The sequence below is a fragment of the Anastrepha obliqua genome, chromosome 2 (genome assembly GCF_027943255.1).
Source record: "Anastrepha obliqua isolate idAnaObli1 chromosome 2, idAnaObli1_1.0, whole genome shotgun sequence".
NCBI lineage: Eukaryota > Metazoa > Arthropoda > Insecta > Diptera > Tephritidae > Anastrepha > Anastrepha obliqua.
This window is the reverse complement of record NC_072893.1, coordinates 110,680,954-110,700,151: the sequence shown is the minus strand read 5'-3', so window position 1 is coordinate 110,700,151 and position 19,198 is coordinate 110,680,954. Positions and strand designations below refer to the sequence as shown.

General features: G+C 36.3%; 1 protein-coding gene across 1 annotated transcript; it reads left to right on the top strand.

Moving 5' to 3' along the window:
• The first annotated feature begins 1,223 nt into the window (after window positions 1-1,223).
• LOC129238488 (MORN repeat-containing protein 3-like) lies at window positions 1,224-2,482 on the top strand. The gene is made up of 4 exons (XM_054873517.1): window positions 1,224-1,803; window positions 1,885-2,069; window positions 2,140-2,226; window positions 2,289-2,482. The coding sequence occupies exons 1-4, from the start codon at window positions 1,335-1,337 to the stop codon at window positions 2,415-2,417; spliced, it is 870 nt and encodes a 289-aa protein (XP_054729492.1). The 5' UTR covers window positions 1,224-1,334; the 3' UTR covers window positions 2,418-2,482.
• The last annotated feature ends 16,716 nt before the right edge of the window (window positions 2,483-19,198 follow it).

Here is a 19,198-nt window from a genome sequence, read left to right as displayed (position 1 = left end):
GTCACAGTCAAATAGCGAAGTCCGAAGCGTTTCTTGAATCGCGAAAACCATCCATCACTTGCATTGAATTGTTCTCCATCCTTTTTTATTTCATCAAATATTTTTAATGCTTTGCTCTTCAATATCAAGCTAGAAACAGGAGCATTTCGTCGCCGCTGATTCATGATAAACTGGTACAAACGCTTCTCGAGCTCTGGATGATTGCCAAACCGCAAAGTTTTCCGTTTATTTCCAAGTGAAAATGAATTGTATGCATTTTCTTTTAATGAACGGGATTGTTTTTTTATTCGATCTCAAGATCTCGTTGTTTAACGCCTTTTTCATTTTTTTGGAGAATCTCATCTCTTTCTTTCAATGTAAGAAAATGTAGATTCTTTTTCACTTTTCCCATGATTTTATTTGATGAAAGCAAAAAAAATGATTCAAACTCCGAACGATTGTTTTACTCTCAAGAACCAGCTTGAAACTAACGCGTGTTGAATGTCACAAACGATTCGATGCCATATTTTATGATATCAGCGCTACAATTTTACAGTTATTTGTAAAAATCAAAAATCACAAAGCGTGAGAACAGTGTTTTTGGTCGCAATAATTCCGAGAACCATAACTGTGCATAGCTATAAAGCTGTGTCTTCGCGCGTGATGAACGCAAATACATTGCCGTATTAAGTAAAAAATTTCTTCGAACAAAAATTCTTTTGTGCCCGAAAATTGCAATTTTTTATTGCTCTTTTCGAGTTTTCTATGGACTCAAAATCGAATTGTACTTTCCGCGAAATTGCAGTTATCGGTATTGCACTTATCGGGCTTCTACTGTACAATGTTTTTATACCTCAATGCACAATTAAAGGGTTTTTGAATTGGCGCGGGTCGATTTTGGCGACCTGTGGCAGCCATTTTGTTTTGGTGACATCTGTCAAATCTTTTGTTTATTATTCAGTTGTTTATGCCAAATCATCATGGCAAGTTACACGATTGAACAGCACTTTATTATCAAAATGAGTGTTCATTAACGCAAACGTTGCGCGCATTGCGCCAATTTTTCGGTAGACGTGGTGGCCCTTCCAATTTCTTATGGCCCATATTGAACCATATGGGCCTAGACGACATTCCATTTCAACATCTACCCGCCCTTATTGAAAAACCCTTTACAATTTACCACTGTTGAGTTCACATTATGTAGCTGGCGACAAATTCAAAAACTAAGTAGATGAGATCCCTTTACAAACTTCAAAATAAATTTCTCGTCAAATTAAGCAACATTAAATTAAGAGAGTAGAATTGAACTTTTATATTATTGCATTTAACTCAATTCACTCTACAATTTCACAACAATGACACAGTGTAGCACACGGGATAAATTTCGTGTCCGCTGTGTATTCACCTGCGAGCGCAAAAATCATATTAAGGCCCAGAGTACGGGTGCGCGTGCGGCATTCTTTTTCCCGGGTGGTGGCACCTACAAGGGCTACTGGCTTCGAAGTCAACATCATCGATATGGAGTTAAGGAGACACAAAAGCACCTTATCTACGATGGGGAGTGGCGGAATGGTAAGCGCCAAGGGTATGGAACGATGCGCAACCGTTTGCCAAATGGCACTGCCGAGAGAATATATATTGGTGAATGGCAACACGACATGAAATGGGGTGAGGGAAAACAGTTTTTCCATGACGGTGTCTACTATGGATGGTGGCAAAAGAACAGACGACACGGATTGGGTGTTATGTGGTATAAAGATGGTTCAATTTACATGGGCGAGTGGGAAGCAGATGTAAAGCATGGCGTGGGCGTACACTTCTATGGTCAGTTGGGAATTCTCGAGTCGGCAATTTCATAATGAACTAAAATTTGCGCTATGTACGCTTTTGTAATTTTATTGGCAGAAAACGGTAATCGCTATGAGGGGCATTACGCGAGGGGATTCAAAAATGGCGAAGGTACATTCTATCACATGCATACTGGCCAGATACAGAAGGGTATGTGGGAGAACGATGTGTGCAAGGCCTCGATGGTTATGGATGATTTCCGCAATCAGGTGGAGAAACCAACACCGTATCCAATACCAAAGGTAATGTCGTGCAATGTGTAGCGGAGTATTTATTTTTTTTTTAATAAAATTTTTTTTGGAATTCCTATAGCTCGGTCTTGAGGAGCCAGATAAATACGTCTATCAGTTGTTCCAGCAGTATATTCCCAATGCATTTAAACCAACAAAATCATTCAACGTAAGTTATTAGATGCATCAAACCTAGTATTTTAAATTAAATGTAACTCTGTTTGTTCACAGGAATTGAAGTGCCTTATTTTTGCGCACAAAATGAAAAACTTCACCAAGTTTGAACCAAAATCAGTTACGACTTCAAAATTTAAATTCGATGTCAAATTACCTTGCACTTGTAAGGAAAGAGAAAAATGAATTCAAGTAAATAATAAATGAGTGCTGAAAGCAAGAGAATGAACAAAGGCAACAATGAAACCAAATACATACATTGGAGTTATTTGTAAAATGCGTTTGAAAACGAAAATACAGGGTGGCTGATGAATTTTGCTACATTAAGAAACTCAAATAACTTTTTTTTTAGTATATGGAATTCATTTATTTTTTTTCAAGTTGAAGGTCATTAAATTTTATTAAATGTAGCTTAACTAGTTTTAAAAATAATTGAATTTAAATGCCCCCCATGCTCGTTGACACAAGTGCGGCATCTTAGTAAAAAGTTGTTCATTGCTGCTTTGAGAGTTGCGACAGGAATAGCCGCAATTGTTGCCCGAATGGATGGTTTTAGTTCATCCAAATTTGTTGGCTTTGTTTTATAAACTTCTTGTTTACATAAACCCCACAAGAAAAAGTCAGGTGCAGTAAGGTCAGGCGACCTGGGGGGCCAACGAAATTCGGAGTTTCTTGAAATCAGTTTATTGGGAAATTTTCGTCGCAACTCTGTCATAACAGTCTGGGCTATGTGAGCCGTTGCCCCATCTTGTTGAAACCACACAGAGTTGAAAGGAATTCTCTTTCGGCGTAGTTCTGGATAGAAAAATTCTTTCAGCATTTTCAAATAACGGTCTCCAGTAACCGTAACGGTGTGACCATTTTCTTCAAAAAAATAAGGCCCGACAATACAGCGTGAAGCGTGAAACCGCACACCACACTGTCACGCGAAGAGGATGCAATTCCGTCTCGTGGAGTATCTGTGGGTTAGAAGTACTCGATATTCGACAATTTTGTTTGTTCACATTGCCGTTTAAATCGAAATGGGCCTCATCAGACATGAAAAGGCAGTTTAACATGTTTTGGTCTTCTTCCACCATTTGCAGGATCTTCTGGCAAAATTCCAAGCGAATCGGCAAGTCTGCTGCATTCAGTTTGTTAACCATTTGAATTTTGCAGGGAAATAAGTCTAAATCTTTGTGCATTATTGTTTGCAAAGACTGTCGGCTGACACCAAGTTGAGCAGATAAGCTTCTTGTTGAAACCCTTGGATTGCTTTGTATAGCTGCAGCTACAGCAGCGATCGTTTCCTCCGTCCGAACTGGTGGGTTTTGATGATAAGGCCTTCTTGCGACTGTTCCTTGCTCAGCAAAATTATTCACCAGTCTCATTATGGTCCATCTGCTCGGGGGATCGCCGCCAAACATCCGCCTGTACTCTCTCTGTACCAAAACTACGGACTCCAGTGCGTGATAGCGGCGGACTATCCAAATTCTTGTTTGCGTGCCCCAGTTATCCATTTTAATAAATTTTAAAGATCAATCTGCAAATTAAAACAAAAATGGAACAGATAACTTAAAAAGAAAAAAAGTTATTCAATTTTTTTTTGGTAGCGGCTTTCATCAGCCACCCTGTATATGTTCTTTATTTTCGTTAGTTTGCAAATGAATTCATTTCGATTGACTGAGAGCACAAGCGTGGAAAAGCCGGATTAACAGGAATGTTCAACACAAGGGTTAAAGATATCAAGTAAAGGGTGGCCAGGTCTTTCAGTAGCTCTGCACAGTGTTCATCAATAGGCCGTCACGATCACGAGACCTTTCAGTCCTTGAGTTTTTTATCGGGAATACATGAGGTCCTTATTCCTCACTGCCGGAATAGCGCCGCAAGAATGATGAACGGAGTTATAAAATTGGACCGACTGCTTATGGCACTACCAGCCGAGCCATGGCATAAATTTTAATGACGTGCTCTTTCATACATATTCTCCTTAAATCTAAACAGTCTTGATTGCACTTAAACGATTTGTTAAACAATTTTTCCCCCTTCCTCTCCAAAAACCTAAAAAGCATTGTTTTTGATTGCACTAACGGCTTTTTTCTCGAAGAAAATAATTGTTCACGACGAAATCTTTATTGGGCGAGAACTAGAAGAAGCTAACTAAGTGGTGTAATCAGGACTATAGAGTCACTTGAACTCTGACTAGATTAACTTTGATGTAATCTATTGTGCTCTCTTGCGGGAGATGCAATTTTGCAAAGGAGGTGCTTTTTCGTCCAGCTCGCAAAAACGACAGACGCTTGTTTCTACTACGAGGGGTTTTTTTTTATATGTCGGGATTAGAGAACAAAAACAAATTTTAATCATTGAAAATCACTTTATTGTTTTTCAAAATATTCTCCATGAAGATCTATACACTTTTGCATGCGTTTGAACCAATTGTCGAAGCACTTTTGCCACTCTGAATGAGGTACCTCCAAAACATGCATTCTGAATGCCGCAACCGCTTCTTCAGGTGTCGAAAAACGTTGACCTCTCAGTTTGTTTTTTACGTACGGGAATAAAAAGAAGTCATTTGGTGCCAAGTCAGGACTATACGGCGGATGACCCATTAATTCGATGTTTTGGGTGCTCAAAAATGCAGTTGTTTGAGCCGATGAGTGAGAGCTCGTTAGGCATAAATATAGGCGGTGGTTTTATGACTGCCTCCTGTTTGTATTTGATGACGTAGTTATGCTTTCGTTTTGTTGTTGTTGAAACATTTTTTTTCTTAGCACTTCAGGAGAAGAGAGATTACTTCTTTTAGCTGGTTGGGCACATGTTGTCACAGTCTGCCATTCTGTTTGGTACACTTCACTTACATCCATTGTACTCATAGTCAATTTACTGCAAGTTGCATTGAGGGGGTAACCCACAACTGCCTCTCAGTGATATGTTTTTACTCTTTTTTTTTTTATTTCAATAGGTATACACATATATTTTATTGTTCTTTTTTGCAAATGCTTGCGAAGAGTCTATTATAATTGAGGTGTTGGAAAACTATCAGCACTATGCACTCGGTTGTTGATCGTTCCGCGGTTGTTGATCAATGCAGACTCAAGTTAAGTTAACTAAGAACTATTGCTTAGGGGCTAATTACTCTTGATTGGTTAAGTGAGAAAGCGGCTACGGCATACATATATAAATATAGAAATAAGTAGGCGTTAAAAACTATTTATCACTAAAAAAATTGCTTAAAAACGGGAATTTTGAATGGCAAGGGGAACGAAGTAGTTTTAAGCAATAAAAAATTAAATTAGAAATATATATTAGGCGTTTTTATTAAAAAACAATGTTTATTAAATGCTTACTTTGACTTTTTTTTCAATATCCACGTACCTAAATTATTATTTTTAAACAAAACTAATGTTAAGTTTTAAGTGACTTAAGTAAATGGAAAACTTAGCAAGACTTATCATAAATAAAACTTAACAAAATAAAAATTGTAAAGTAAAATAATGGAACTATTTGATACAATAGTTTTATTTAAAAATTGTGATTAGAATTAAGTAATAAATATTTCAATATTTTCTTGAAAGAAAAAAATAAAAAAATATGTAAATATAGTGCGCAAGTTAGGCAACCTTACCAAAAAAACAAAAAGTTTTCATTGACGAAAAACTAATTTTCATAAACTTGTGTCATAAATAATTATAATTAAGCTTTGAAGCCTCCGAGTCAAGTATGGTAAAAGTCACAATTTCGTTGCACGTTGTTATCTGAAATCGGTTGAAGAATAGTAGGGGTACTCATCTAAATGTTAAATAAAATCAAACGTTTACTCTCTCTTTTATATTAAAACACCACGGGAAATATTATATTTGTATATTTCCATTAGTTAGAGCTGATTTCTGCCTTCACTTAAATTGACGCACTTGAATCGTTTCTTAAATTTTTTGTAAACCACTTCTCATACAAATTTTGATTGACAGCTTGTTCACGAGCTCCTAAGTTTACGTGGTTTACGAGATATTTAAGCGTTTAGATGAATAGCCATAATTTTATTATCTGAACAACCATAATTTTAATAAATGATGAATGAATGAAATGAATACCCATAATTTACAATTCAATTATTTCGAACAAGCAATATTTTTGTGTTAATATACAAAAAGTAAAAAGTATGTATATTGTGTTTATATATTGTAATATAAAAGAAAAGTGAAAAATACTGGGTAAAACCCGTACATTTGAGTTTTCTCAAAAATCCCTTTAAATAAAGTTGTACCATTCGTCTTAATTTGTCATGATGTATTAGTGGTTTAAGCATTTTTTTGGGATACAAAAATAATAAAATTTGAAATAAAATACAATATATAACTTTTAAATTATTTTCGGAATCTCAAAGAGGTATGTATTTGATTCAAGAATGATATACTTACATATATAAAATATTACGCATTCCCATAGACCTTTACATTACTACGAGTATAACATCACATCGGACCTTTGGCTCATTGTTATTGTTCCAGCAGCATAAACATTCCCCATACATGTAAAGGGGATTCTGTAGCAGTGTCGGTAACACTTTACGTACTTCGTTCTGATTGGTTGAAGCCATTCAATAAAATTCGTTTATATACTCGTATTACTCTTGCCACTCTGCCATTCGCGAGAAGCCAATAAAGAGTGATCAATTTAGAGCAGTGCTGTACAGAATGAAAAATGTGAGTGTATAAGTGAGAGCGAGAGCATGGGCGCAGTCCAGTAGGAAATTTAAACCAAAATAAATAAATATTGGATTGGAGTAGTAAATTTGGAACGTTAGGTTAGGTTAAATGGCTGCCCTAGCTAAGGTCTCACTTGGACAAATGTTAGGAACTTCGTCCGTTGTGGTGCCATACATGGGAGAGGAGGAAGGAGATGGGAAGGAATAAGGACTTTGTTGGAATATACTGCCGAAATACTAGTCGTCCCCTCCACAAAACCATTATCCCGTCGGCAACAATTCCTTTGACTGGAGCAAAAACCTTCTGTTAATTAACCATCAATGTGTCTACAAGTGGTACAACTTTTCCAAGTTATTTATTTTGTGCTATCGCTTTATTGTTAGCAGAATGCAAGTTTAATAGCAATATCATAATTGAAAACGATTGCGGGACATTGTGCTGCCGGCAATGAAAACTTGTATATAGAATCTGTTGAGCAACATTTCTTTAACGGTGTTTATACTAGACACATCCAAATCCTCAATCCACCTTTTTTTTAATTTTTTCGGAAGTGGCAGGAATCCATTTACTTTTTCCAGCGTGACCAGTCATTTCATGTTCAAGTAATTTAAGCTCTGCATATCTATTAGTTTCTGTGACTAAAATACTTATTACTGTTTCATTCAAGAATAGCGTAAGAACTTCACCTGGGCTAATGTCCGACGGCAAATCCAACATAAGCCCGCTTTTTCCAGTGCACGGAAATGATTGTTGTCTGCTAAAGAACTCGTTCCAATGAATCGTTAGCTGTGTTCAATTTCTCTTCTTCGTCTCAACCCAGTTCTGTTAGTGATTCCTCAATATATTCACTTGCATATTCATCAGCATATCTCCACTCTCATTTCATCACTATCCGAGCCTGTATCGACGAAATTCTATTTCTAACTTTTCTTCTAAAACTCACAAAGCTTTCATCACGACTCTCACTATCAATCGTACTTTCACGTCGTCCAATGAACATTTTTGAGATAAAAACTACGGATGTGCATTTTAGAAAAAGTATGCTCTAGGATACATGCAGTGAGATTCCTTGCAGATCTCTAGCCGAAACTCCAAAAGAAGCTATTATATTTTCCAATAAGATCATTTCGGAACAAAACAATTTATCAATTTCATAGGCCGATAGCACTTTAAATGCAGATAATCGACAATGCACGGACCGGGGATGGTTGGCTACAGGCGCAGGTAGACTAAGTAACAATAACTCGTCATCTTCACGTGATTTTCATCAACCAATCATGAATATCGATGCCTCCCCATGACCCGCGAACTTGTGCGAAGTGAGCCGCGGCAGTCGCAAGGCGTTCGTGAGTGAGATCACATGTTGTGTTTTTGTTCTCGGTAAGTAATTTTTTTAGCTCGTACTTTTTTTGTTCTTGTGCCTATGTATCTGTTAGAAACAATTTTGTTCTTATGCCAAATAAAAGAAGCATTCCATGGAAAATGGTAAATCTCGACCGCCGACCAAATTGCATTTCCAGATGATTATATTAGTGTTAATGTATTTAAAATATATTAATCTTCATTATAAACATCGACCTTTTCCTTGACCTCAGTTTGAAGTATCTTTTTCTAGAACAAAAACAACTCATAAAAATTTTATTTTCTTCTATCGAAATTTGGTCAAGTTTAAGCGCTAGTTCTCATTATGAGTGACATATAGCGTGAAACTGATAATTGGTGTTAAAAGAACAAACTTTTACGTTTTGAAATGTAATATTAAAAAAAAAGTTTATTTATGAACAACGCAGATATGCTCTTTTAAAAAAATGGTTCGATGATGTCCCGTACGAACGCACTTAACACTGTACACTTATTTTTGTGCTCATCCGAGTAACTTATTTGTTTCGATTACTTTACATTTAACCCTTTCGCTCCGACTTTTAGAGGGGATTTGCTCAAACTTTATTTTTGAGTTTTTGGATAGCCATTGGTACTTTATGTGCGTAGAAACGAGATGAAGCTTGTAACTTATGTAGATAACGGTATTTTGAGGTGGGACATATGTGTCCCAACAGTATTTAAAAATGGGATATATTTGTCCCAACAGGGTACAAACTACACCTAGAAAGTAGAAACATTTTTTTGGTAATAACATATGATTTGTACTTTTATTTATTTTATGAATGTGATGAAGCGAAACATTGTATACAGAATGGCAAATTACAAGCCCGGCAAATAATTTTTGTTCTTTTCTCGACTTTTTGATTGGCGCATGCTACGCACCGACGTCTTTTAGACTGCTCTATGGGTAAATGATCCCCCACATTTGTCATTGATTTGTACCTATTCGTTGATCTTCCAGACCGACGGGATCGTTTATATGCGGTAGATTCCTTTCCTTTTTCAATTAGCGACTCAGCAATCTCGGCCAGCACTGGTAAGAAGGTAGGTAGGTTTCTTCCTATTCAGCTCCGAATATATAACCCAAGTGTTTACAGCAGCCATCATCATGCCACGATAAAATACTTTTTTCCACCATTTATTTGATTTTCTGTTTATATCATACAATCCCGACATTTGATCTGCCAAGTCCATACCGCCCATTATTGCGCGGTACGTCTTTGCGATGTCACGGCATGAAAACTTTGCCTCAGTTCCATCTTTCATTTTGCGTCTAACAGTGCTCATTTCAGATGTGTGGCAGTTACTGAGAAGCATTACCTCTTTGACGTCCTGCCACTTTACCGCTATGGTACCTGCAATCAAGAAAGTTACTTAAAAAATTAATTAAAGGATTTTAGTTTGACTTCGTACCCGCCGAATTAACTTTGAAAATAGCTTCGCCTCGCTGCAATTTTTCTGGTATTTTCGGAACATTCTTCCGGTTGGACATGCATGTTCCCAAAGCTGGATATTGTATGTTGTTAATAAGATTAACAGTGGTGAAAAAACGATAAAAGCAAAGTGTCACGTCAGGGTTAGAAATCGTTGCTGCAAGATCATTCACAACTCGTTCGCCGAGTGTCCCTTCAAGGACAGATCCTTCTTTTCCACAATAGATACTCATGTCATAGGTGTATCCAGTCAAAGAATCGCAGCGAAGCCACATTTTGATGCCCCGTTTCACTGGCTTGAGTGGTATATATTGCTTGAGTGACGAACGCCCTTTGAATTTAGTCATTTGTTCATCGATACTTTGGAAGCTACTATCATCCCGGCAGGCTTTGAAAGTTGTTTTCAAGCAATTCATGAAATCGTCAATGTAATAGGTTTTTCCTGCGTCTGCAGGCTTGTCAACTGGAGCAAAATATAGCTTAGACATTATCTGCTCAAAACGATCACGTGATATGGCTGATTTTATAGATTCATTGCTCAATGAGTTATGATTCGACCAGTAGTTTTTAATCGACGGCACATGGTTATACGACATGATAAACATGCATCCAAGTAATATATCAATTTCACCGGAGTCCGTCTCAAGAATTTTTTTTTTGTTTCGCTCCGTTATGGGTATTTTCCTGAGCCTCTCATTAGTACATTGGGCAATGTACAAAGACATGCTTCTTGGAAACAATTTGCGAAAAATTTCGTAGGGGGTTGAGTGGCGCCCAATATTTACTGCAGTTTTGCATTCGCGGTGGTTACTAACCGATTTTCTTGAAACAAACGACTCATTCGGTGTGCTCCAAATAACCGTGCCTGAGGCTTCCTCACCTCGTGCAGGTTGATCGTCTATGCCACTATTCTCGTCACTCAATCCGGTCTCCTCTGAATCGCTGGAAGAATCGTCATTGCCAATGGTTTTATCTAACTCAGGACTATAAATATCATCACTTTCGTCACTAAAATCAGTTCCTGATTCCATGGATTCATCATCGCCTTCTTGAAGTAATGCACTAATTTGATTGCGATTTAATTTCGACATTTTTGCTGTCTGCGAGGTTGCAAAAATAAAAAAATTAGCTGTGTGATACACTATGTACAACGTACTGCTGGGACATATACATATGTCCCTATATAAAGCCCTGCTGGGACACATGCATCCCAAAATTAATTTTCGCTGAATATTTTTCACAAAACTCTTATTAAAAAATATATTTGTACTTACCAGTAAAAGGGCAATATTTTTCTTTACAAAAATCAACACTTCTTATAAAAATACGTATTATTTCACCAAAATTACGCGTAAATTTGAAGCAATATTAGCGACTGCTCACAAACAACTGATCAAAACTAAACACGATTGAAACTGTGTGGAATGCGGATAACGGTAAATTGTAAGTACTGTTCGCAGCTACTGATTGTGACATTTTGGTTGAGTTTCTTATGAAAATTGCAAGTGTAAGGGGGAAGTGAACATGCTGTGGGATATCAGTGTCCCAGCAGTAGCGAAAGGGTTAAAGCAAACTACTGGTGCTATTTTTACTTGTAAAGCATTGATTTCAGTTTGCATCGCCAATAAGTTCAATATTCAGTAATTAAATTTTTGTCCCGTACGAAGACGGCATATAAGTTTTTCTTTTAACTAAAAAATGGAGAAAATTAGTGAAAATAATAACAACCATAGCGTGTCACGTTATAAAAAATGGAGAGACGAGAAACGAAAAAAAGGTCCAGATTTCAAAAACAACGAAAAAGAAAGAGTGAAACAGTGGAGGAAAAGAAAAACTGAAGCCATGACCCAGGAAGAAATACAGAAGAGGAAGAAGTACGAAAAAGAAAAAAAGAGAGTCCAAAGAGCCAAAAAGTTGATCCAAACCCAAGACAGGGAGGCTGGTTCAAATATTGTTAGTGATTGCGAATCTGAATGTTTTCCATACAAATGTAAGCAAACGTATTCTAAGGCTGTACAGAAATGTATGCGAAGTCTACCCAGTTCACCCACTAAAAAAAAGGCTGTTGTAGCAGGTGCACAGTGCGGCCGATTCCCAAAAAGCTGGCCAAAAGTCGAAAAAAGGTTTCTAGATAGAGTTTTTTTGTCTTTGGGTTGGCTACAGTAATGCCTTGAGTAGTGAAAACCGTTCATAGCAACGTCCTGTACCCTAATTATCCTCTGTATTTTCAGTCGCACCGTGGCCTTCGTTTGAGCATCGTATTACTGTCGATGAATAGTGAAAGTTGTACACATTTGAAAGATTTTGTAATGGAGTAAATTGAACAAAACCAAATGGAATCATCTTCGGAAGGTTAGTAAAATACGAGAAATCTTTAGTACATATCGCTCATTTGCTGCAACGTCGTCATAACTCAAAAATCGCAAAATTTTAGCTAACATCACTAATATATCGGAAATAATATGTTTGATCAACTGACAAAGTGTTATATCCGAAGTTTTAACATTTCACGCAGCATCGCGATAGATGCCTTTCGCTCTAATTACATATCCTATTGCGTCGTATTTGCAACAACGTATTATCTCAGTTGTGCGTCGGCTTTTGTGTGGTTAACATCGTGAAGTTCTCTAGAAAAGTGTCATATTTCGTTCTGTGACAATACAAAAAAAATTGAATAACTTTTTTTCTTTTTAAGTTATCTGTTCCATTTTTGTTTTAATTTGCAGATTGATCTTTAAAATTTATTAAAATGGATAACTGGGACACGCAAACAAGAATTTGGATAGTCCGTCGCTATCACGCACTGGAGTCCGTAGTTTTGGTACAGAGAGAGTACAGGCGGATGTTTGGCGGATGTAGCAAAATTCATCAGCCACCCTGTATTAATAAAAGGTAAGTTCACTTTTATATCTCTTTCTATATCGTGTATATTGCATTATTTTAAGATATGACGTTGTGCATGTAAAAATTTGAGTGAATTCCTGTAGTGTTTTTGAGTGTTATGACGTTTTTGCAGAAAATAATAATTTTTATTTCAGTACTATGTATTTTGTCTTGAAACACTATTACAAATAAGATGTATTAGTGAAGAAATAGTGTATTAAAGAACTATTCACTGTTATGACATTCTTGCACTAAATATTTTTTAAAAATAAATTATTTGCTATGAATCATTTTCATTTATGTCAGTATTGTTGTCATTTTCAGTCAAAAAATAATGGAAACTAATTCTCCATCCGCCAAAATGGTGGGAATGGCTTTAAAAAAACAAGATGGAAAGGGTACAGAATGCCAAATAAAAAGTACATCAACAGTGAATTTAGTTGAAATGAAATCAGACTCATTAAGCTCGAGCTCATTTTCTGAGGATGATGACGATCCGTACGTGATACCACATACATACATTCCACCCGATATTGTCAGTAAGAGTAACAGTCACTACGAACCAAATTCAACATCAGACAGTTCTGAGGCTAACACAACCGGTGTCGAAACTCCGATGATTTTAACGAGTCCACTAAAAAAAGGAGTAAAGCGTAGACGAAATGAGAGTAATTGTGTAAGAAATGTAAACAAAAAGTTGAGAAATAGTGGAAAAGAATACAAAATGAGGTCTACGTGTCAAAAAGTTCGAAAAGCGAGAAAAATTGAACCTCCATGTACAGAGAAGTGTAAGCGAAAATGTTTTGAAAAATTTACAGAAGAGGAACGGATGGTAATTTTTAGATCATACTGGGATTTGGCTATGTACGAAAAACAGCGACTATTTATTCAGAATAGTATGGAGCTCATTCAGTCTAAATATCGTTATGTGCGTGAGGGTGGTACGAGAAAGAAAAGGGAAAATAATAATGGCTTCTATTTCCATCTCAATGGGCAGAAAGTTCGAGTATGCAAATTGTTTTTTAAAAATACTTTGAATATTAATGATCGGCCAATAAGAACTGTGCAGGAGAAACGAAATAAGGTGGCAAATGTTTTACTGATGGAGGATTGTCGAGGAAAACATGGAAAACTGATTGAAAATTGATGAAATTGTAAGGGAAGGTGTTAAAAGCTTTATCGATAAAATCCCTAAAATCGAAAGTCATTACACTCGCGCAAACACCAGTAAACATTTTATTGATGGTAGCAAATCTATTGCAGACATTCACCGAGACTACGTCGCGGAGTGTAAAGATATTGATACAGAAAAATCACATTCCTAAGTATTATAGACCTTTTTACGAGCAATTGTAATCCTTATTCAATTCATTTTTTTATTTAAAATGAATATTATTTTTTACGTGAATTTATGTTTCTTTATGTTTGTACCTGAAGTAATATGTTAATTTTTATGTTACAATAAAATATGCAATGAATGCAATAAATTTTATTTAATATCCATATTTTTTTCTCTTATAATGTTTAGTAAGGTGCAAATATAATACAGTGCCAAGTCAGAATTTGCAATAGGTTTTCAGCCATAAAACTTTTTGTTATTTGCAGTAACGTCACAATTTTAATTATGTCAGACCATAAAACCCATTTTTGCAGCAACAACGTCATAAGAAAAACTCGGAGTACTTTTGAAGCTACAGAAAAAAGTCCATTATACATTTCAACCTTTAATTTACATATACGTCTTAACCAGATGCTATTTCAGCAAATTTGACCATAATCTTCTTTTCATATACAATTTTAATATATATAAAACAATTTAAATGCGTCTCCTGTAAAATCACAATTTTTGAGTTATGACGACGTTGCAGCAAATGAGCGATATCAATACCTCGACACAAAATTTTTAGCTGCAGCAATACGTAGATACATTTTTTGCAATTTTTTTTATAAAATTTGAGTTTTCAAACTGTATAGTAATACAACGCCGTCATATGCTGCTTTGAAACCTATTAAAGGTTACTCAAAAAAGTAATGGTTACTGAATAAAACAAGATTCAGCTGCTAACACTTGCTACCTTGCGACCCCGAAAACATATAAATTTACATGCATCTTGATTATGTTCTTGAATATACGCTATTTCACGTGAGGGGGTGGCCAATTGGGGTGGGAGGGGGTGGATTTTCAAAATTTTAAGATCAAATTCGTAATCAGCGACCCCGACAACCCCCGAGTAAGAAATTTTGAATCAATTACTTAATTTTTTGAGTTTTGGCCAGCTTTTCGGGAATCGGCCGCACTGTGGGGTGTGGCAAAAAAACTTGGACTTAGTATTGATAACGTTGGGAATAAATCTATAAATGAACCAATTAACGATAACGAAACCACCAAAATGGTGAAAGATTTTTACTTTCGTCCAGACATTATTTATATGTACATGCCCGGGCATGAACGACACAATGGTCTGTTGGACTAACGGTAAAAAAACTTACATTACAAAATCACTACCTCACCTTATTTTTAAAAGAAGTCTTTTATATATTTAAGGAAGAGTTTCCGAACATAAAAATAGAGTTTTCTAGATTTTGTGCACTACAACCGAAAAATGTTTTGTTATTAAAAGACACGCCATCAGAACAGTGCAAATGTATGATTCACGAGAATTTTATTCTAAAATTGAAGTGTTTGAAAATAAGTTACAATAGCTCCTACTGGAGCAACATTCTCTGTGATACGGCCCTTGATTCAAGCTGTTGGAGAAATGTGTGCGATACATGTAAAAATGGAAGTAACATAGTAATACCTTATGACCCAGGAAAAAATATAATTTATAAGCAATGGAAAAAAGAAGACGATCAACGAGTAAAACTGAAGACAGAAGAAATCAGTTGTGGAGAGTTACACGAAAACCTTATATCCGACTTACCATATGTCATGTATCACATAAATATAAAAAGAGTACAAGCACAAGCATTCCAAAGCGATAAAAATAATGAACATGCAAGAATACTTCAAATTGATTTTGCTATGTCTTATTCTTGCGCACATCAAAACGAGGTGCAGTCAGCTTTATGGAGCAGGGAAAGTGTTACTCTTTTTACCGCTGCTTCATTTTTCATGGCACAATGTAAAACTTTTGTGATATGCTCTGATACAAAGCAAAAAGATAAAGGCAGTATATTCGCCTTCGTGACATATTTGTATGATAAAATTTTTGCAGCAGACCATGGCGAAAGAACTGAAGAAGTTATTATATATGGAGTGATGATCCTTCTTCTGAATTCAAAAATCGTTATATGGTCTCGTTATTGGTATACCTATCTCTCTGAAAGATATAGCAAACAATTTGAATGGAAGTATTTTGCCACTTCCCATGGTAAGGGAGTTGTAGACGGAGTCGGTGGCAATATAAAAAGACTTGTTAATCAAAAAGCCCGTAGCCAAGGAAGCAATATTGTAATCCAAAACGCGAATGATTTCGCAAAAGTTGCTGCCACATTAGTTCCTTCAACATCCATTTTTTATGTTTCTGCATCCGAAATAGCTGACAAAATTCGGGATGTTCGTCCCTGGGAATCGTCCTAGCCTGTACCCGGAATATCCAAATTTCACGAAATATTAGCAAATGGGCGCGAAGTTACATGTAAAAGCCATGCTCAAGATAACAACAGCATCACATTTTCCCTTTAGAGAACGTTAAAATCAAAATTTAAGAGCTGAATTTCGTACGCGTCCCGTACGAACATTTTCATTTTTACACTATAAGTCATTTAAACTAAATATGTTTTAAATGTTTTTGTTGTGTTAATAAACTCTAATACAATCACAATCAAATGTCATTTTCGATTTCTTGTTAATATTATTAGTTTCGCTGAAATTTCACTTAATTCACTATAACTCAGAGTAGTGGTAGACTGGAGCTGTCCCGTACGAACATATAATTTTTTTTTGATTTTGCAAAGATATGCGAATATTTTAAAGCACGTTTGTAGGTTTCGTTTAGAAAACTACCACACAGTATTAGTGCACTAAATAACTCGTTTTAAAAAGTTATGGTTTGTCTATAATTAAGGCTGTAAACTGTAAAAATTCGTACGATCTGTCCCGTACGAACCATGGAATGCTCCAAAAACATAATAGTTCTACTATATATAACGCAGTATTGCTCCTATGTTAGTGCCAGAGTTTGCATATTATGAGCAATTAAATTGCAAAATGGCGTCAGGGGATGGTTGACAAATTTTGTTCGGGGCAGGTTGACTAATTAGTGATCAGTGAATGATCATCTCTCATGGAATTGCTCTTTAGTCTTCTGTCACATTCTAATTTACTGTTGTATTTTTACAGACAATGAGGACTTACAAAAGAAAATCTGAAATTTGTTTGGAATGCACCGAATCCTATTCTGCAAGCCAGTATACCTGGTGAACAGTGGATTCAGTGCATTACGTGTAAGTTATGGGTTCATTCTAAATGTGCAAAAGGTAATTTGCTATTTTACCAATGTAAGAACTGTGATTCTGATTTAGAAAACTGATATGAGGGACTGAACTTAAATAAGTTTTTACTATCTATAAGCAGATATTATGAAACTTGTTTACTCAAAGATAAGTTTTTTTTTAAGGTTAGATTAGGTTTGTTGAATAATGTTAATATAAAGGGTGTTTTTTTTAGAGGTTAGGTTTTCAAGTTGGCACTACTTTTTTCGTAGATGGTCTTTTTGACAGCTGTCACTTGATTTATGCTCAGTTTGGTTTGCCATTTCATAATGAATAGACTTACACCTGAACAACGTTTGCAAATCGTGCAAATTTATTACGAAAATAATGGTTCGGTTCGCGCGGTTCGAAAATAATGGTTTTTGTTCAGCGATGAAGCTCACACTTTTGGTTGAATGGGTATGTCAATAAGCTAAATTGTCGCATTTGGAGTGAACATAATCCACAAGCCATTGCTGAGACGCCGTTACATCCTCAAAAAGTCACTGTTTGGTGTGCTCTATGGGCAGAGGGAATCATCGGCGGCCACTTGCCCGAAATCATTTTTAAAACATAATGGCGAACCCTTATCTTTATAATAAAGCTAATTCTTGGCCATAACATTAAATTATATACGTTTTATTTCATCTTGAAAACCTAACCTCTAAAAAAAACACCCGATATAAGGGCAATGTGATTTTTGATTAGCGATTACAATAATTAAAATTACAATTAAAGTTGAAAAGAAAGTACAAAGAATTAATCTTACTTATGGTTATTTTTAAGTTCTTTTTTAAGATTTAAAGTGAGAGAATTAAAGATTGTTTGTTAGATTTATCAAAGTTCTTTGTGACCTGAAAAACGATCTTGAATTTAAGTTTGTTCATTTTAATGAAAAAGTTCCTATCATTTAGTAAATTTTTGTGTTTTATTTTATACCAATCCTCTTCTATATACAGGGTTGGCCATATTAAACTGACCCATGTGATTATTAAAAAAATATGGAAAAAGAAACATTTTTTTGTGTTTCATTGTGAAAAACATTTAATTTAGTTCAAGGAGATTCGTTTACATCACTTTTTGAATATGATATCGCGCAAGTGGTCGCCCTTAGCTCGTATAGCGTAATGTGCCCGTTTTTCGGCGTTTTCCATAGTTTTGGCCAGCGTCTCGGCCGATATGGCGGCTATTTCCCGTCGGATATTGGCCTTAAGTGCGCCTAGTGTCTTTGGCTTGTTGACGTAAACCTTAGATTTCAAATAGCCCCAAAGAAAAAAGTCCGGTGGCGTCAAATCCGGTGATCGTGGCGGCCAGTCAAAATCGCCGCTTTTTGATATCAAACGGCCAGGGAACAAAGTCTTCAATAAGTTGACGGTGGCTCGTGCTGTGTGGTGGTGCGCCATCTTGCTGAAACCAGAAGTGCTCCATACCATTTTCACGAACAATCGGCATCACAAAATCGGTTATCATGGCCCGATAACGCTCTTGATTGACGGTCAATGGTTGGTGTTGACCATTTTCAAAGAAGAACGGCCCAATGACCATATCAGCGCAAATGCCACACCAGACTGTAACTTTTTGGTCGTGGAGAGGTACCTCTTCAATAATTTGAGGGTTTTCAGTGGCGTAGAAACGGCAATTTTGCTTATTTACGGTTCCGTTCAAGGAGAAATGGGCCTCATCACTCATAATGATTTGATGCCAAAAATCCTCATCAGTTTGGGCCATTCGGACGACAAAATTGGCATATTCCAAGTGACGAGGCTTATCGGCCGGCAACAGTTGTTGATTTAGTTGTATTTTGTACGGGAATATCCCCAAATCCAAACGAATGATACGTCGTAGAGTGGTCCGAGGGATGTCCAACTGAGCAGAACGACGATTACCTGACGTTCGCGGCGATGACTCGATACTGGCTCGTACGGCCGCGATATTTTCGTTAGATCGTCTTGGCCGCTTTTTATTTGGACGTCGGGTATTAGCCACAGTGCCGGAAGACAAAAATCTTTTGTGCATTTGCTTGATTGCGTTCTTTGACGGCGCACTTTTCACTTTATTTTTTTTTTCTCCACGCACGTTGCGTTTTTACAATCGAGAAGGAATT

Coding starts and splice junctions, on each gene's coding strand:
- LOC129238488 (XM_054873517.1), top strand. CDS start 1,335: ATGACACAGTGTAGCACACGGGATAAATTTCGTGTCCGCTGTGTATTC. Junction 1,804..1,884: donor CGTGGGCGTACACTTCTATG/GTCAGTTGGGAA, acceptor TTTTATTGGCAG/AAAACGGTAATCGCTATGAG. Junction 2,227..2,288: donor AACCAACAAAATCATTCAAC/GTAAGTTATTAG, acceptor GTTTGTTCACAG/GAATTGAAGTGCCTTATTTT.